The 15,980-nt window shown below is 39.7% G+C and overlaps 1 protein-coding gene across 3 annotated transcripts in view; it reads left to right on the top strand.

The window, feature by feature from the left end:
• DDI2 (DNA damage inducible 1 homolog 2) overlaps nt 1–15,980 on the top strand; it is a gene marked incomplete at its 5' end in the record, with an annotated part of 41,790 nt that overhangs the window by 14,443 nt on the left and 11,367 nt on the right. For all 3 annotated transcript variants that reach the window (XM_082655455.1, XM_082655454.1, XM_082655456.1), the window contains 5 exons: nt 264–390; nt 3,488–3,615; nt 7,213–7,341; nt 10,869–10,972; nt 13,973–14,162. In XM_082655455.1, coding sequence (XP_082511581.1) covers nt 264–390; nt 3,488–3,615; nt 7,213–7,341; nt 10,869–10,972; nt 13,973–14,162 — 678 coding nt within the window. The remainder of the gene's footprint in view (nt 1–263; nt 391–3,487; nt 3,616–7,212; nt 7,342–10,868; nt 10,973–13,972; nt 14,163–15,980) is intronic.

Below are 15,980 nucleotides of genomic sequence, written 5' to 3'. Positions count from 1 at the left end.
TGAATTGGCAGGCAGACTCTTAACCACTGCACCACCAGGGAAGCCCCAGCAGATACATTATTTCTTTACACTAAATTTAGGTGAAGAAGTAATCTTTTCTGCAGAGAATAGAAAGTAAACGTTAATTGCTCATTTTAAATGATTTCTAGCCATCCTTTCTGCATCTCTTACAGTTGTATTTTGAGAAATTGTTCAGTGTGGAAAAATACTAATAAAGAATGAAAATATAATGGTTTTTAAGATTTTACCCACTGTTTTTGCAGAGAAATTTTCTAGGGTCTTGGTGGAGCAGCAGCAGGACCGAGCCCGGAGAGAGCAAGAAAGGATTCGTCTCTTTTCTGCGGACCCTTTTGATCTTGAAGCTCAGGCAAAGATAGAAGAAGATATAAGGTAATGACTCCTTTGCCCAAAGAGCAAGATTTAGAGAATCTAGGGTTCCCAAACTCCAGGTGATCTTGTATTTGTTGGGCATCTGCTTTGAGGTAGATTCCTTATTTTGCATCTGAGGTAGTAGCTTCAGTCTTCTAGTTTATTCTCTCCTCTTCCATTTTCCTTGCATTTTGATTCAACATTACAAAAATACAGCTACCTAATTTAATGACTTTCTAAAATTTTGATAAAGACTCCCTGACTAGCCCACAGCACATTATTAAGACAACTCCAGGTAGATGACCCCAGGACTGAGCAGAAGCCCCCAGTTTGGTGAGACTACTAGGCTGGCTACTCAAACTGATTGGGCACTCTTTCCTTAGACATAATGCATGAGCCCTGATTAAATCCAGGGCTTGGACATGACTGAATTGGAGAAAACTGTACAAAGAGGAACCTTATAGTCCTAAGTCCGGTCTTCTTCCACAGTTCTTGTACTGGGCTCAGCAGATAAACTGACTGCAGGACTGGTTTCTAGCTCCAGATTCTCTAGTGCTATGGTTCTCACCTGGGGCAGCATTAAAGTCATATGAGAAGCTTTTAAAAATGCAGGTGCTCAGGCTTTACTCCCAAATCTGATGAATCAGAATCTTAAGGAGTGGGACTTCCCTGGTGGCGCAGTGGTTAAGAATCTGCCTGCCAATGCAAGGGACACGGGTTCAAGTCCTGGTCCGCGAAGATCCCACATGCCGCAGAGCAAATAAGCACATGTGCCACAACTCCTGAAACCCGCACACCTAGAACCTGTGCTCCACAACAAGGGAAGCCATCGCGATGAGAAGCCCTCGCACCGCAACGGAGAGTATTCCCCGCTCGCCGCATCTAGAGAAAGCCCTCACACAGCAACGAAGACCCAACGCAGCCATAAATAAATAGATAGATAGAATCTTAAGGGGTGGGGCCTAAGCACATACAAGGATACTAGTGCCAACCTTGGTCCCCTTACTAGTCACAAGCAAGAAGCTGTTCAGTCAGTCCCTTTGAATAAAAGAACAGTTGCTTTCCCCCATTCCAGATTCGGTTTATTGCTAGTTGTGAAGGGCTTAGTATAACTAAGAACAATAACTGTAAGGCTACTCCTTTTAGGGGCCTGATCATCATCTTTGGTTACTTAAATGAAGCCTAACTTGGTCATTATATTACACTGTTAACTTGGAAGTCAAATAAAGGGTTTCTTATTTCTCTGAGTACATTTGAAATCAGAGAAGTGTAAATACACCAGAATCGATTGATAGCCCTAAGCCGTTCACTTGTGTTCTTGTCTGTATAGTGTTCCCATTAATTGTATTGGATACTATCTTTGAGAAACATCCCGCTAGTTAAATCTATGTAGAGAAATGGGAAGATATTTGTGTTTTCTGAACTAGACCGCATTGCAGCTATAAGTGAGCCTGACATAACTCTCAAGAACAGTTGCATTCAAGCCAGGAAGCAGGAGGGGTGGGCGGGGCAGTGGGGAGACATCATAGCCAAACCATGACACCGAGCTATTGGAAGAGAGGTGAAACGAGGCACATCCATAGGCTCGTGTTTCTTCCCAGGGGTGAGGTAGGGGAACTGGGACAATGCATGTGTTCTTTTAGAGGAGAAAACCTTGTGCCTGTAAAGTGACATAGAGCCCAGGATAGCCAAAGTAACTGGTATTATTTCAGATGATTTTTTGCTGAAATGTATCTTGGTTGGAATCAAAGTAAGGTCAGGAGTGCACAACTAATTTTAGGTTATTTTTAAATTTAATAATGTGACCTAGGAGAAAAGCTGTGTAATTGTATAGAATGCCTATAGCAGTTTTATTTGATACGCTGCACCAGTGATTACACAGGGTATGTGTGCACTGAGGTATATAGTAGCTCGCATATTTGCCGGGCTAAATTAAACAAGTTTACCTTTGACTTTCTGAAAAATTTAATATTTTATTATAGACTGGCTGATAAAGCCATCAATACAGTTGGGCTAGAGTATTATTACAGAAGGGACCGGCGCTACAGTTTAGAATAGAGGTCAGCAAACTTTTTCCATAAGGAGCCAGGTAGTGAGTATTTTAGGCTTTGCCGGCCATGCAGTCTCTGTTGGTAGCACTCAGTTCTGCCAGTGCAGTGTGAAAGCAGCTATGTGAACGGTGCGGATGTGTTCCCATAAACAAACAGTGGGCTGTAGTTTGCCAGCCTCTGGCTTACAGCTGTAGTTGATCCCACCTTGGACCCTGTTCTGTAATTGTCTCAGTCTTCAGCAAAGTTGCCTGGCCCCAGCTGTAGTTTAAATTAATGTTTGTAGTGTTTTGATGATGTTTCTAGAAGAGTTGGGGAGGAAGACATGAGATGCTGGAGTAAGCTGGAACTCCGTTTTATGTGCTTTTCTCACGTAAGAATTAGAATATATTCGATTTTGAAGAAATATTTTGATGGACCAGGTGAACTATGACGCATGTGTGTGTGTATAGTTTTCTAAGTGACAGCCAGGTAGTTAGATATTTTTGAGCGTCTGCTCTTACCTTAGCATTGTGTACTAGATGCTTTGTACCTCTCAGCGATCCTATGATAGAAATTATTGTTCTCGTTTTACAGATTAGAAACTAATCTAGTTTTGTACAGATTTGGAAATTAAGCAGCAGATGTAACACAAGCAGTTGAAACATCTGTATATTATATTTGCAAACTATTTTTAATGCAGTGGACATAGAAAATGTACCCAGATACCCAGTAAATCCTCAGTTTAAATTGGAGCATTGATGAAATTCTAACATTCTACAGGATAAAAAGTGTTGTGACCCTTACTCTCCAGAAGTTTGTTTTCCTGTTTCTGAGCTTGTAAAAGGAACATAATTGTTTTTACATGAAGGTGATTTGTATGCCTTTAGATTTTCTGCCCATTATATATCTCACTTCCTCCTGCTAAATCACATATTTCAGGATAGAGCACCAATTTCCATTTCCACGACTCAGCCGCTATAGTTGGAGGAAAAGATATGTACAGGTCTGTTTTTAATATTGTGACTTTGAAACAGATTGCTCTTCATGGAAATAATGCTTTTAGTGTGCCTGGTTTTGGTTTGTTACAGGCAACAGAACATTGAGGAAAACATGACAATAGCTATGGAAGAGGCTCCGGAAAGTTTTGGCCAAGTAGTGATGCTTTATATTAACTGCAAAGTGAATGGACATCCTGTGAAAGCCTTTGTTGACTCAGGTGATGTCTCCATCTTTTGTGTCTTTGTCTCTACATCCAACGTTCTGACCTGACACAGGGAGAAGGGGAGACTGGTGTCCGTTAAAGATGGCAGTAGTCCTTTGGACAGCTAACTAACAAGCCCAAGGGTTATTGTTTCACTTGCCAATCTTTTCTTTGTAATAGGTTTTTCTTTAATTATTTCTTAACCAGTTTTGTATTTTGCGGTGTCTTCCTTTATCTTCCTACCTCCCCTTATTTGGCATCCTAATTTCTAGGATACCTCTATAAGAAACGGGAGTAAATGGGTTTAGAATAAGGAGCTATAAGAAGGAGGTGTGTAGGGCTTCCCTGGTGGCGCAGTGGTTGAGAGTCCGCCTGCCGATGCAGGGGACACGGGTTTGTGCCCCGGTCCAGGAAGATCCCACATGCCGCGGAGCGGCTGGGCCCGTGAGCCGTGGCCGCTGAGCCTGTGCTCCGCAACGGGAGAGGCCACAGCAGTGAGAGGCCCGCGTACCACAAAAAAAAAATATATATATAGAAGGAGGTGTGTAGAGTAGAGGTCAAACAGATATTTCAGCTTGGTCTGTGTGCCAGCACTCTACCAGGAGCTGTGAGGAGTATAAGGGTGTATGGGGCATGGTTCTTGCCCTTAAAGAACTTACCAGCCAGGTCAGGAGACGAGAGTTCCCCACTTGAGCATTCAGATAATGCCTGTACTAACTGGCACCTTTTCTCTTAATAACAACACTTTGCTGTTTAGTAAGACCACACAGGGCAGCACCATGTGAGTGTAATCGAGTGGTCTTGTGCCTTCATTCTAGGTATCTCTCTTGAGGCCGTGAGATAACGAGTGTGTTCCTAGAGAAGTAAAAACCCCTGCTCAAGTAGGTTTTCTTCCACTCGTTCATCCACAAATACCTGAGCACATGCTAGGTTTCAACTGTTAAGAGTTTGTGTCCTGAGATGCATATGTTCCTGGGAGGAGTAAATCTGCTGATTATTTACTGTTGAGTGCTATGTGCAGGACCTTGTGCTGAGTGCTTGGGGGTAAGACTGGAGCTTCATATGGCTCCTATGAGTGAGAGATAAATTCATAAGAGACCCTGATATAACACTCAGCATTTATTGAGCCCTTACTATGTGCCAAGCACCATGCTAGGTGCTTAGTATATCATCTTCAATTCTATTTAATCCTCAGACTATCCCTATGAGCTATGTTCTGTTATCCCTGTTTTACAGATGAGGAAACTTAGATATAAAGGGGGGAAGTCACTCTTCCAGGTATTCAAAGTTCATGAGCAGTAGGCTTTGGATTCAGCCCCAGATCTACCAGAACTCTTAACCACTGTGCAAAAATCAGATGTGTGTTGGATGAACATAAAGACCACATTCTCACTCTGACTGGGTTGCTCAGGCGTGGCTTCTCCAAAGAGAGGGCACTTGAACTGAGCTGTCTCCATGGGTAGAGGATTGGGGCTTTGACCTGAGTCTTAAGAAAAGGCAGGAGAGCAGTGAAAGGGACCCTTCTCATCCTGGGTTTGCAGACTTTACACCAATAACTAGCTTATGAGGAGTAGAGTGAGGAAGGGGGGAAGAAAAGAATTGCCTTCCCAAATTCCCTTTTCCTTCATTATTTCTGGGCCTTCTTGACTCTAACCTTCCTCAAATGCCAAGAGGTTTAAGTGCCCATAAAGTGTAAGTTATCTGTGAGTAATATGAACAGGAAGTGTTGAAATTGAATGAGAGGAGAGATCACTGGGAGAGGACAGTCAGCTGGGGAGGAGATGGGTCTTGAGCTGGGCCTTAAAGCATAAGTAGAGTTCAGAGAAAGCGAAAGTAGAGGAAGGGGCACTCTACAGGAGGGTCAGAGTGAGTAAGAGACAAAGGAGACACCTTCCTCTGCGTAAAGTGGAAGGTTTACAGCAGTCAGGCTGTAAGGCTGGTATCTGAGGCCGTTTGGGCTGCCATAACAACACCGTAAACCGGGTGGCTTATAAACAACACAGATTTATTTCCCGGTTGTGGAGGCTGAGAAGTCCAAGATCAAGATGCTGGCAGAGGGACTTCCCTGGCGGTCCAGCGGTTAAGACTCCGCGCTTCCAGTGCAGGTGCGGGTTTGATCCCTGGTGGGGGAGCTAAGATCCCACATGCTGTGCAGCGCAGCCCAGAAAAAAAAAGGTGCTGGCAAATTGGGTACCTGATGCCTAGTTCATAGATGAACATCTTCTCCCTGTGTCCTCACATGGTGGGAGGGGAGAGGGAGCTCTCTGGGGTCTCCTTTATAAAGGCACTAAATCCCATTCATGAGAGTTCCACACTCATGACCTAATTAATCACCTTCCAAAGGCCCCACTTCCTAATATCATCACATTGGGAATTAGGTTTCAACCTGAATTTTGGAGGGACACAAACATTCAGTCTGTAGCAGCTGGAAATAGTTGGACCAGGGTGAGGTGGGATCTGAGGCTGTGGTGATGTGGGTTTGAAGATCTTATAAAGAGTAGGAACCTTTGAGGACCTTTGAGCAGATGAATAAGGGATCTGAAGAAGGTGGTATTTTAAGAAGATTGAAGGCAGTGGCAGTTCTGGAGTATTCTGTACCCCTAAAGATCAGAACTATTTCCTTGCTTTAAACTGTATATCCACAGAAAGGATTGGAAACCAGAGAAGTTGTCCACTAGCTAGAGGGATAGAGTGTGAGCCAGGTTGACTGCTATGGTTAGAAGAAGAAAGGTCAGAAATTGCCCAGAATTTATTAACAGGATTGGAACTGAGTTTGAGAGTTGGGAGAAGGCTATAAGAAGAGGGGTCGAAAGTGAACAGTTGCCTCTGTTTTATGGTTGTAAGAAAAAGGATTCCATTGGCAAAGAGAGAAATCCGAAGTGAGAATTATTTGGGGAGAAAGAGTATTTATACCTATTGGCTTTGAGATAGACATGTCCAAACACACAGGAATGTGGAACTAGATTCTGTGGGAGAGATTAGGACCCTAGGTAAAGATTAGAGAAGTGTCTGTCTTCTGCACAGGCTGACTCCAGCTCTGTGGGTGAGTGTATGTAACCAGGAGAGAAAAGACCTTAGTGCCCTCTTCCTGATAGGAAAGAGGGTCTAATTGTTGGAGCAGAGAATGGAGAGTTCAGTTACAGTTTTTTGAGAGACTGCATGATGTATTTTTTAACTGGTAAATTAGAGTGTCCCAGAGTTTGAAATAAAAATAACTTGGTAAGATGTTTAGAGATACTCAGTGAAAACTGATCTGAGGGTGCAGTAGTGCTTAATTGAGTGTTTCCATCTGTAGACATAGTTTGACTTTTTGGAGATCCTTTCCACGTAGTTTTGCTTTCTGTGTTTAAAGTTTTAAAATATCATTTAATTATTACATTTAAATAATGTTATTTCCCTCAATGTGAAGTTTCTACACTGTGTCTCAGATTGCAATGTAAAACTGAAAGTTGAACTAAGTGTAGCAGGAAGCCCGCTAGGTAGGAAAAATCGTACACAGACAGAAGCTTGGGAGTATACTTGCTTTCTGCCCTGTTCTTAGTGCTGCATTTTTTTATCTTCCCACACATGTGGATTTTATCTTTGTTATCTGATGTTTCCCTCCACCTCCAGGTGCCCAGATGACCATTATGAGCCAAGCTTGTGCAGAAAGGTGTAATATAATGAGGCTGGTGGACCGTCGGTGGGCAGGGATCGCCAAAGGAGTGGGCACCCAGAAGATTATTGGAAGGGTACATCTAGGTGAGTGCAGGGCACTGGGAGTCTTTGTAGGGTAGTGGACTTTAAAAATTCCTTTTGGATAGGGGCATCTGATCCAGCACGCCCAGCCCCTAGCAATTTTAAATCCTATAGTCTATCAGAGTTATAATGTAACATCGTTTAGCTGGTTACAAAAAAACACCAGTCCCCTATGTACTTCTGTTTACTGTTGGGGTGAGGCGGTAGTCACCTGGCTGAGCAGAGTGCAGGAGAAGGAGCACCGAGGTGCAGTTGTGCCTCCCCAGCCCTTCACCACTGCTCCTGCTTTGGTCTCCCTCCACCCCCGTTTGCAGAGGTACTTGTTTCAACCAACTCATCAGCCTCTTGGGATAAAAAGGGTTGCTGCTTAGTTTTCCTTAGTGTCATCTGCTTTCTAGTTCCAAAATTGTGTTTCAGTTATCTCTTCCATTATTTTTGGGCTTAGTAATCTGTACATTTTAAAAGAAAAACAACTTTTTATTGTGGTTTTTTTTAGGAGTAAGTTAAGTTAAATACATGTGTTCAGTCCTTCGTCTTTAATCAGAATTGTTCTTCTCTTTGTTTTTTTCTTTCATTATCCATTTAATTAGTTGCTCATTGTAGAGAATTTTGAAAGTATAGAAATGTGAAAAGAAGCAAAATTAATTCTTTTAGGTGAGAATCCATCAGTAGTAGCATTTGGACATATCTCTTTCTGGCATTGTTTTCTTGTAAAAGGGGATCATATAATACTATATAGAATTTTTATACTTTGCTTTAAGAAAAAGTAAGACCATTTTCCAAATGCCATTATAAATTTTATAAGCATCACTTAAGTAAATGCATAGCATTCTGTTGTATGGGTTTAATGGTCAACCTTTGGGATATATTTTTCCCCTAATATTTTGTCATTGTAACATGGAAGTGCATTTTTGTGCAAACTGATTTTTTTTTCCCTTAGTTAAAATTCCCATAAGTGAACCTACTAAATCCAAGATTATGAATACCCTTTAAGGCTCTTGATATTGTTAACTGGTACCAATCTAGTTTCTCCAGCACTGACTGAACATTCACGTTAATTTCCTTATACAATCAAGTATTCTTAGTTTTATCCCTTTAATTTGCAGATAAAAAGGTGGTTTTTTTTTTACTGTAAATGACTTTTCTTTCATTGCAAGTGGTAGTTTTTCTACCTGTTTTCCTCTTCATATCTGTTTCATTTTTCCTGGTTTAATACATTTGTCTATTATTAGAAGTCTCCGTGTTTTCTATTATTGATTTTCTATAGAATAAGGATAGTTTAAATACCTCTTATGTGCTTTCTTACACACAATAGGACTGAAATTGGGTAAGAATACCACAAACCAGTTGCTTCAGAGTCTGAGTTCTTAGATTTCTCATGGTTTTTAGTGAGAAGATAATAGGAGACAAAAAATACCAGTCCCTTGTGTCCTTCTTTTGGTTGCAGAGGTTGTACCATTTTGCAACTTTGGCTATGATAGGTATCAAGAAAACCTTATAACAGTAAGGGTAGTCTAAGTAAAGGAGAGCTACACCATGGATAGGAAGTTTCAATATGTTGGAGGTGGTAGTTCTCCCATGTTCGTCAACAGAGTCGTTGTAATAAATTTAAAACCCCAATAAATTGTTTTGTTTTGTTCGTGAGACTTGATGTGTTAATTTTAAATTTTATGTAGGCCCTTTATGGCAGGAGTAGTCAAGATACTCTGGAATAACTTCCCCTTCTAGATAATATCAAGACCAAAGGACTAGAACAGAAACAGACCCATGCTTAACATGAACCTTGATAAATGAGAGGGGAAGTCTTATGGAGCAGTGGGAAAGTTTTAGGAAATGTGCTAGGACGATTGGGTATCCATGGGGAAAAAATGAATTGGAAATGGGACCCTGTCTCACATCACACACAAATGTCAATTCAAGGTTGATTAAAGGCCTGGATGTGCAAGGCAAAGTCAGGCTTTTAGAAGAAAATATAGGAGAATGTCTTGTGTAGGGAAGGGGTTCTTTAAAAGATACGAAGGAAATTATTTGATAAATACAGCCGATTAAGAACTTTTCATCAAGCACATCTTAAAGGAAGTGAACAAACACAAACTAGGAAAGAACTTAATAACATGTATAACTAATAAAGGATTCATATTTAGAATATATATGTATTCTGTATGTTTGTGTATCCTCCAACTCAGTAAGAAAAACTGGTATATAAAAAATTGCAGAAACATTTGAACAAGCACTTTAAGAGGAAACTCAAATGGTTAATAAGTGTGAAAAACTGCTTTATCTCATTAATCAGGGAAATAGAGAATTACTTGCCAGATTTTAAATCTAACAATATTGAGTGTTGGTAGAATGTGGAACAATGGGAACTTTCCAGAAACCCCTGGAAACATTTTGGAAAATAATTCAGCATCAAGTAGAGCTGAGCTAATATCCCCTAGAGCCCTGTATGTTTTTAGAGTATACCTTAGAGACACTCATGGCACACCAGGAGACAAGTGCAAGAATGCTCACGTTAGCATTGCTTACAACGGCAGAAACTGGAAGCAACCCAAATGTCCCGTAGCAGCAGAATGGATAGATAAATCAGTGGTGGTGTCTTCAACATTACAGTACTCACTCTTAGGGGTGGTATAAACGAAAGAAATATAGTCACGTGCACCCACAGGAATAAAATATCTCAAAGTATCTTTTGGGTAAAAGAAGCAAGTCATAGTTCAAAACCACAAAACTAACCAAAATGTTGCTTAGAAATCATAGAAAAATGGTAAGAAAAGATGGGAATGATTAACATAAAAACCAAGATAGTTGGGAGGGTTGGAGGAGGCAAAGAATAAGCTATGATCAGTAGGACATACAGGAAACTTCTTAGTTTTCTGTTTCTTAACCTGGGAAATAGATGCATGGGTATTTGTTTTATTATGCTTTATACTATATATATACAGTATATATATATATATATATATTTCATATACTTTTCTGCTCGTAAGACATAGTTAATGACAAAGTCATCTTTTTTAAAAAAAACATCTTACATATGAAATAAGAGGAGTAATTGAGGAAAGAGGCAAGGCAGGAGACTTCAAGCAAAGAAACTTGGTTGTAACAGGCAGTAATAAACAGTTTACTTCTTGGAGCTTAATTTAAAAGGTTTAAAGTGTACTGATTTTATTTTCCTTTTAGAAAGTCTTTTGTAAGTGTACAGGAAGCAGGTGGTTAATATTGGAGGAATTGGTCTTGGTTTTTTTTTTTTTTAATTCTTAATGCCAGCTTTCCTCACCAGCTGAGCGTGTATCATATATCAAGCCAGGTCTTGTGGGCAGTAGTTCTACCCAATCCACTTTAGGAGCTGGTGCCTTCATTGGCTTTTAACCTGATTATTGGTCTTACTGGATTTTCATCCTTAACTCACTTGTTTGCATGCTTTGGCTTGACTTTGACTGATTGCAGGAAGAAAGACACAGAATGATAGATACATTTCCAGACCTTCGCTGGAAAAATCAATAACCTCTTCCTTTCTTCATGTGCTTTAGCTCAGGTTCAAATTGAAGGAGATTTCCTGGCGTGTTCCTTCTCTATACTTGAGGAACAGCCCATGGACATGCTTTTGGGACTGGACATGCTGAAACGGCATCAGGTAATTAAGAGCTTCACTTTCTTTTTGCGTTGGCTTTTTGTGTGTTAAATGGTTATTCCATCATGGTTGTATATACTGGAAAATTAAGAAGCATGACTTCAAACCTGGAAAGGTCCTTAATTGGTGATACTGTCATACAAGGTTTGAAATTCTGTATCAGTAGAAATAGAACCTTTTTGTGAAATCTTTCTGAATCTGTTGAATCTTGCCATGTGTTTTGAGACTATACTGGACAATTTGGTTCCCTTGTGTAATTTTTAGTTTCTGATTAGAACTCAAGTCATTTTTTTAAAACATTTTTTTAAAAATATTTATTTATTTGGCTGCTCTGGGTCTTAGCTGTGGCATGCGGGATCTTCGCTGCCAAGTGCGGGATCTTTTGATTGTGGCATGCGGGATCTGGTTCCCAGATCAGGGCTTGAACGCAGGCCTCCTGCATTGGGAGTGCAGAGTCTTAACCACTGGACCACCAGGGAAGTGCCTCAAGTAATTTTTTGATGGGTTTGTAGGGAGATGTACATAATACACAATGATGATTTTACTGCTAGCCTAAGTTTAGTAAATCCTTAGTAGCTGGTCAGACAATACTTGGGGAGAAGAGCTTCGAGATTAAGGAAGAAGTACATAAGATGTTGGGAATGGAAATGTTTATTTAGTACAGGGAGAATGATTTATAAATATTTTCATTTGCAGTGATTTTTATATTTCCATTCCGAAGCTTAATAATTTGTTTAAAGATAAACTTCACTCATTGAAGAAGCAATTATTGTGCTCTTGGGTAGTAAAAATTTTCCCAACAAGGTTTCATATCTAGTCAACATTTTTATGTCACTAATATTCTTTTTTTTCTGTTTTAAATTGGAGTATAGTTGATTTACAATGTTGTGTTAGTTTCAGCTGTCTACTCTTTTTTAGATTCTCTTCCCATGTAGGTCATTACAGAGTATTGATTAGAAATCCCTGTGCTGTACAGTAGGTTCTTATTAGTTATCTATCTTATCGATATATATAGGTCATTACAGAGTATTGAATAGAAATCCCTGTGCTATACAGATTCTTATTAGTTATCTATCTTATCAATATATATAGGTCATTACAGAGTATTGAATAGAATTTCCTGTGCTATACAGTAGGTTCTTATTAGTTATCTATCTTATCGATATATATATATATAGTAGTGTGTATATGTCAATCCCAATCTCCCAATTTATCCCTCCCACCCTTTTCCCCTTGGAAACCATGAGTTTGTTTTCTACATCTGTGATTCAGTTTCTGTTTTATAAATAGGTTCATTTGTATCATTTTTTTTAGATTCCACATATACACAGTATCATATATTTGTTTTTCTCTGACTTACTTCACTCAGTATGACAATCCCTAGGTCCATCCACATCACTGAAAATGGCAGCATTTCGTTCTTTTTTATGGCTGAGTAATATAAAACTATGGAACACTTCACGAATTTGCGTTTCATCCTTGCGCAGGGGCCATGCTAATCTCTGCGTCGTCCCAGTTTTAGTATATGTGCTGCCTAAGCAAGCACACTAATACTCTTTCTTAAATGTTTAGTGTTAAATTCCCATTGAAATATATTGATATTCCAATCAAGGTGCACAGTTTTAAGTAGAAGGAATGAGCGAATGCACATATAAATGAAACCTGATTTATTAGCTTGTTGCTAATCTTTCCCTATTTATTTATTTATCGCTATTTTTAAGTCATGGTATAGACTAGCAGTCTCCAGCTTTACGAATTCAAAATATATGTGTGTAACTGTCCTATATTAAGTAATTATAAAAATGTACTGATGGGCTTCCCTGGTGGCGCAGTGGTTGAGAGTCCGCCTGCCGATGCAGGGGACGCGGGTTCGTGCCCCGGTCCGGGAAGATCCCACATGCCGCGGAGCGGCTGGGCCCGTGAGCCATGGCCGCTGAGCCTGCGCGTCCGGAGCCTGTGCTCCGCAACGGGAGAGGCCACAACAGTGAGAGGCCCGCATACCGCAAAAAAAATAAAAAATAAAAATAAATAAATAAATATATATGTGTATATATATATATATATATACACATATATATATACTGAAAAAGAGGATCGCATAAGTATGAAATACAGAATACTTTTGTAGAGCTCATCTTGTCCATATATCACTTTTGAGACCATTGGCATAGACTTTAAATATAAGCTGTACTTTATCCACTAAGCAAGAAGCAAAAATGTAGACCTATATAAATGGTATGTCTCAGTTTTAGTTTTTAAAAAGTCACTGATACGTTTCTAAAAGGCGTGGCTGCTGATTATGGCGTGTGCAGTTTTCCATGATTATGGCATGCAGTTTTCCAAATTTTGTACAATGAATATGTATCACATTTGAATTCAGACATGAACAATTGCTGTGTTTGACAAAGAAGTGTAAACTGTATCCCATAAAGATCATTCTGCTGTACAGTTTAAATATTAAAAAAGATTCTGGGGCTTCCCTGGTGGCGCAGTGGTTAAGAATCCGCCTGCCAATTCAGGGGACACGGGTTTGAGCCCTGATCTGGGAAGATCCCACATGCCGTGCAGTAACTAAGCCCATGCGCCACAGCTACTGAGCCTGCTCTTTAGAGCCCTCGCACCACAACTACTGAGCCCACGTGCGACAACTACTGGAGCCCGTGCTCCGCAACAAGAGAAGCCACTGCAATGAGAAGCCTACGCACCACAGCGAAGAGTAGCCCCTGCTTGCCGCAACTAGAGGAAGTCAGTGCGCAGCAACGAAGACCTAACGCAGCCAAAAACAAATAAATAAATTGAATAGATTTTTAAATATATATATAGATATAGATTCTAAACTAACAATGTTACATAGCTTAAAGTTTAAATACTTTAGATAAAATTGGTTTTTTGAGCCATCTCTGTCAGTGTTGCTCTTTGTGAATGGAGTTTTAAATTCAAGATCATAATTTTCCTGCATCGTGTTCTATCTGCTATCATCAGTGTTTGGTTTCTTTTTCTAAGTGTTCCATTGACCTCAAGAAAAATGTACTCGTGATCGGCACCACAGGCTCAAAGACCACCTTCCTTCCTGAGGGGGAGTTACCAGAGTGTGCCCGGTTGGCATATGGGGCCGGGCGAGAGGAAGTACGGCCAGAGGAGATTGCAGACCAAGAATTAGCAGAAGCCCTTCAAAAATCTGTAGAGGATGCAGGTATTTGGAGTGGCCAGGCTCTTAAATAATACTCGTTATTGGTGGGTGAGCCAGGGAAGTTGGAGCTTCAAAGGGGAATAGGGACCTTTCCAGTCGTAATCAGTCTCATCGTCCTGTTGTAGGTATGTTCCTTGTCTTCTTACTGCCTCTTCCCATCTCTAAATACAGTACAGAAAACCTCCCGTGTTTCAGTAGATCCAGAAATAGCAGTCCATTGCTGTGTGCAAGATAGAGTGGGGAGTTCTTTGCTTAGGCACATTTTGGTGGGATTCCTAAAGAATCGTGTCTTTTTTTTTTTTTTCTTGAAGAAAATTGTAACAGTAAGCAGAAACTTCCTTTTGAGTTCAACATTTCCTGGAAATTTTCTTGTTTTCTTAGGCCCATTTATTTTGGAGGATGACGTTGTGTCTGTGACTAAGCAGCACTAAGCTTTTTAATATCTACTGAAAGTGCTGCCACCGAAATGAAGCTACGTAATATTTTTTTTCCCTAAGTCTCAGTTGTAGCTTCTTTAATTCTAAAGATCAAACCAAGTTTTCTGGGTAAAATGGAGGGACACAGTTATGCCGAAATCCCACTTCTGTGGATAAATTTTCCCCGTCTGTTACAGAACAGTGACTCTGGAATATATTTTCTAGAAGCTAAAGAGAATTAACTTTTAAGTTTGAGTTATTTTAAAGTCTTGAGCTGTAATTCTTCATTAGTGACTAATATCACACATTGCATTTGCTGATATAGTAAAATGTATTAGAGCTACAAGTTCAGGGAATAGCTTTCTCCTAAGGACAAAAAAGATAAGAGCTTTAACAATAAGCAGCCAGATTTTGCCAGCGTGTATCACCAGAGAACATCCGGTGGTCTCGCCTTGAGATTCTTTAGAATGAGCGTGAGTAGCAGATGGAGTTTCCAAGCCGGCTTTGTTCAGAATCTGCGCCACCACCACCTTTTGGCTCAGTTTTACATATGAAGTACAGTTTGGGTTGTGATTTAAGTATTTGGTAGGAAGGGGAGAATTTTGAACAACCAGACAGAGAAAGACTAAATTAATAGTTTTAACCTTACCCGCAAGGCAAGCTTGAATGAGTTTGACATATCTACTTAGAAGGTTTTACTTTTTGTTTTGTTTCGTTTTGTTTAGTAACTTGTCAGCTTAGTCATAATACTATACATTAATAAAATGAGGGTATGTTATCATTTTGTGAAACCTCTGTTGTTCCCCCCACAGTTCTGGTGCTTTTACTTGAGAAACACTAGCTGATGGTAGCAGTGCTTTATAACCTACTGACAGTTACCCTCTTTGAGTAATTACTTTCTTTTAATAAAAAGTTGAAGAGATTAAAATAGAAACCACAGATGTTTTCAGCCATAGTGAAGGAGGTGTACCAGTTTTAAAGGATTAAAAGGAAGTGGCTCTTTACCCATGTGACCTTTTGTTACTGACAGTGTATGTATGGCTTGCGCTAATTTTTGTAATGTTTAGTGAGGTAATTCTTCAACATCAGATTCTATTTGTTTGGAACATCAGCTTCCCACTATTATCAAAATCACCTACCCCTAGACATAGTAGGTGAATGTATTTTTGCTAAAAACTGTCTCTTTGGTGGATACTCTATAGCAGCATATCTTTATCTTTTCTATTGATTAAAAAATAATTCAAAAAAGTAATAATTCAGAGTATTTTAAAAAATAAGGTAAGCCAGGATAAGTAATCATGTTTGGTTTGTTTTTCTTCTAAAAATAAATCTCAACTGAAAAAGAAACTTTGAAAGTTTCTGTAATATGTGTTTGCTCACCTTGACTCCATAAGATTTCCATATC

This window comes from Grampus griseus (genome assembly GCF_964374135.1).
Source record: "Grampus griseus genome assembly, chromosome: 1".
NCBI lineage: Eukaryota > Metazoa > Chordata > Mammalia > Artiodactyla > Delphinidae > Grampus > Grampus griseus.
This window is presented reverse-complemented; position numbering and strand designations above follow the sequence as displayed.